Raw genomic sequence first — 412 nt, 5'->3', positions numbered from 1 at the left:
CTGACCACAACCACAAGCAGCGCCAGCGAGCCGGCGTCCTTGGGACGTGGGCAAAGCCACCGAGGGCTGTCGGCGATCTTGGCCGAGAAGTTCCTGCTCTCGTCGCGGTGGGTGCAGACGGCTTCGTCCAGGTCCCGCACGCCCACGCCGGCCGCCCGCAGCGCATCCAGCCAGGCCAGCGAGCAGCAGCCGAAGGGGTTTCCAGCGATGGACACGTCCTTCAGGCTGCCCGACCAGCTTGCTGGCCCCTCCAAGGCCAGCAGGTTGTTACTGCGGACGTCCAGGCTCTCCAGCAGCGAGCAGAACAGACCTGTGGGCAAAAAGCTCAAATGATTGCCCGAGAGGTCCAAGACTTTGAGCGTGGCCAGGCAGGGGAGCTCTGCCTCGCTGTCGTCCATCTGGTTGTCCCTCA

The 412-nt window shown here is 65.3% G+C and overlaps 1 protein-coding gene across 1 annotated transcript in view; it reads right to left on the bottom strand.

Annotated features, from left to right (window-relative positions):
- Window positions 1-5: 5 nt before the first annotated feature.
- LOC104275826 (insulin-like growth factor-binding protein complex acid labile subunit) overlaps window positions 6-412 on the bottom strand; it is a gene marked incomplete at both ends in the record, with an annotated part of 1784 nt that continues 1377 nt past the window's right edge. Inside the window, one exon of the mRNA XM_009871886.1 lies at window positions 6-310. Within this exon, the coding sequence (XP_009870188.1) occupies window positions 6-310 (305 nt within the window). The remainder of the gene's footprint in view (window positions 311-412) is intronic.

This window comes from Apaloderma vittatum, unplaced genomic scaffold (assembly GCF_000703405.1).
Source record: "Apaloderma vittatum isolate BGI_N311 unplaced genomic scaffold, ASM70340v1 scaffold33676, whole genome shotgun sequence".
Classification (NCBI taxonomy): Eukaryota; Metazoa; Chordata; class Aves; order Trogoniformes; family Trogonidae; genus Apaloderma; species Apaloderma vittatum.
The sequence above is the reverse complement of the archived record's forward strand: the minus strand, read 5'-3'. Positions and strand labels throughout refer to the sequence as shown.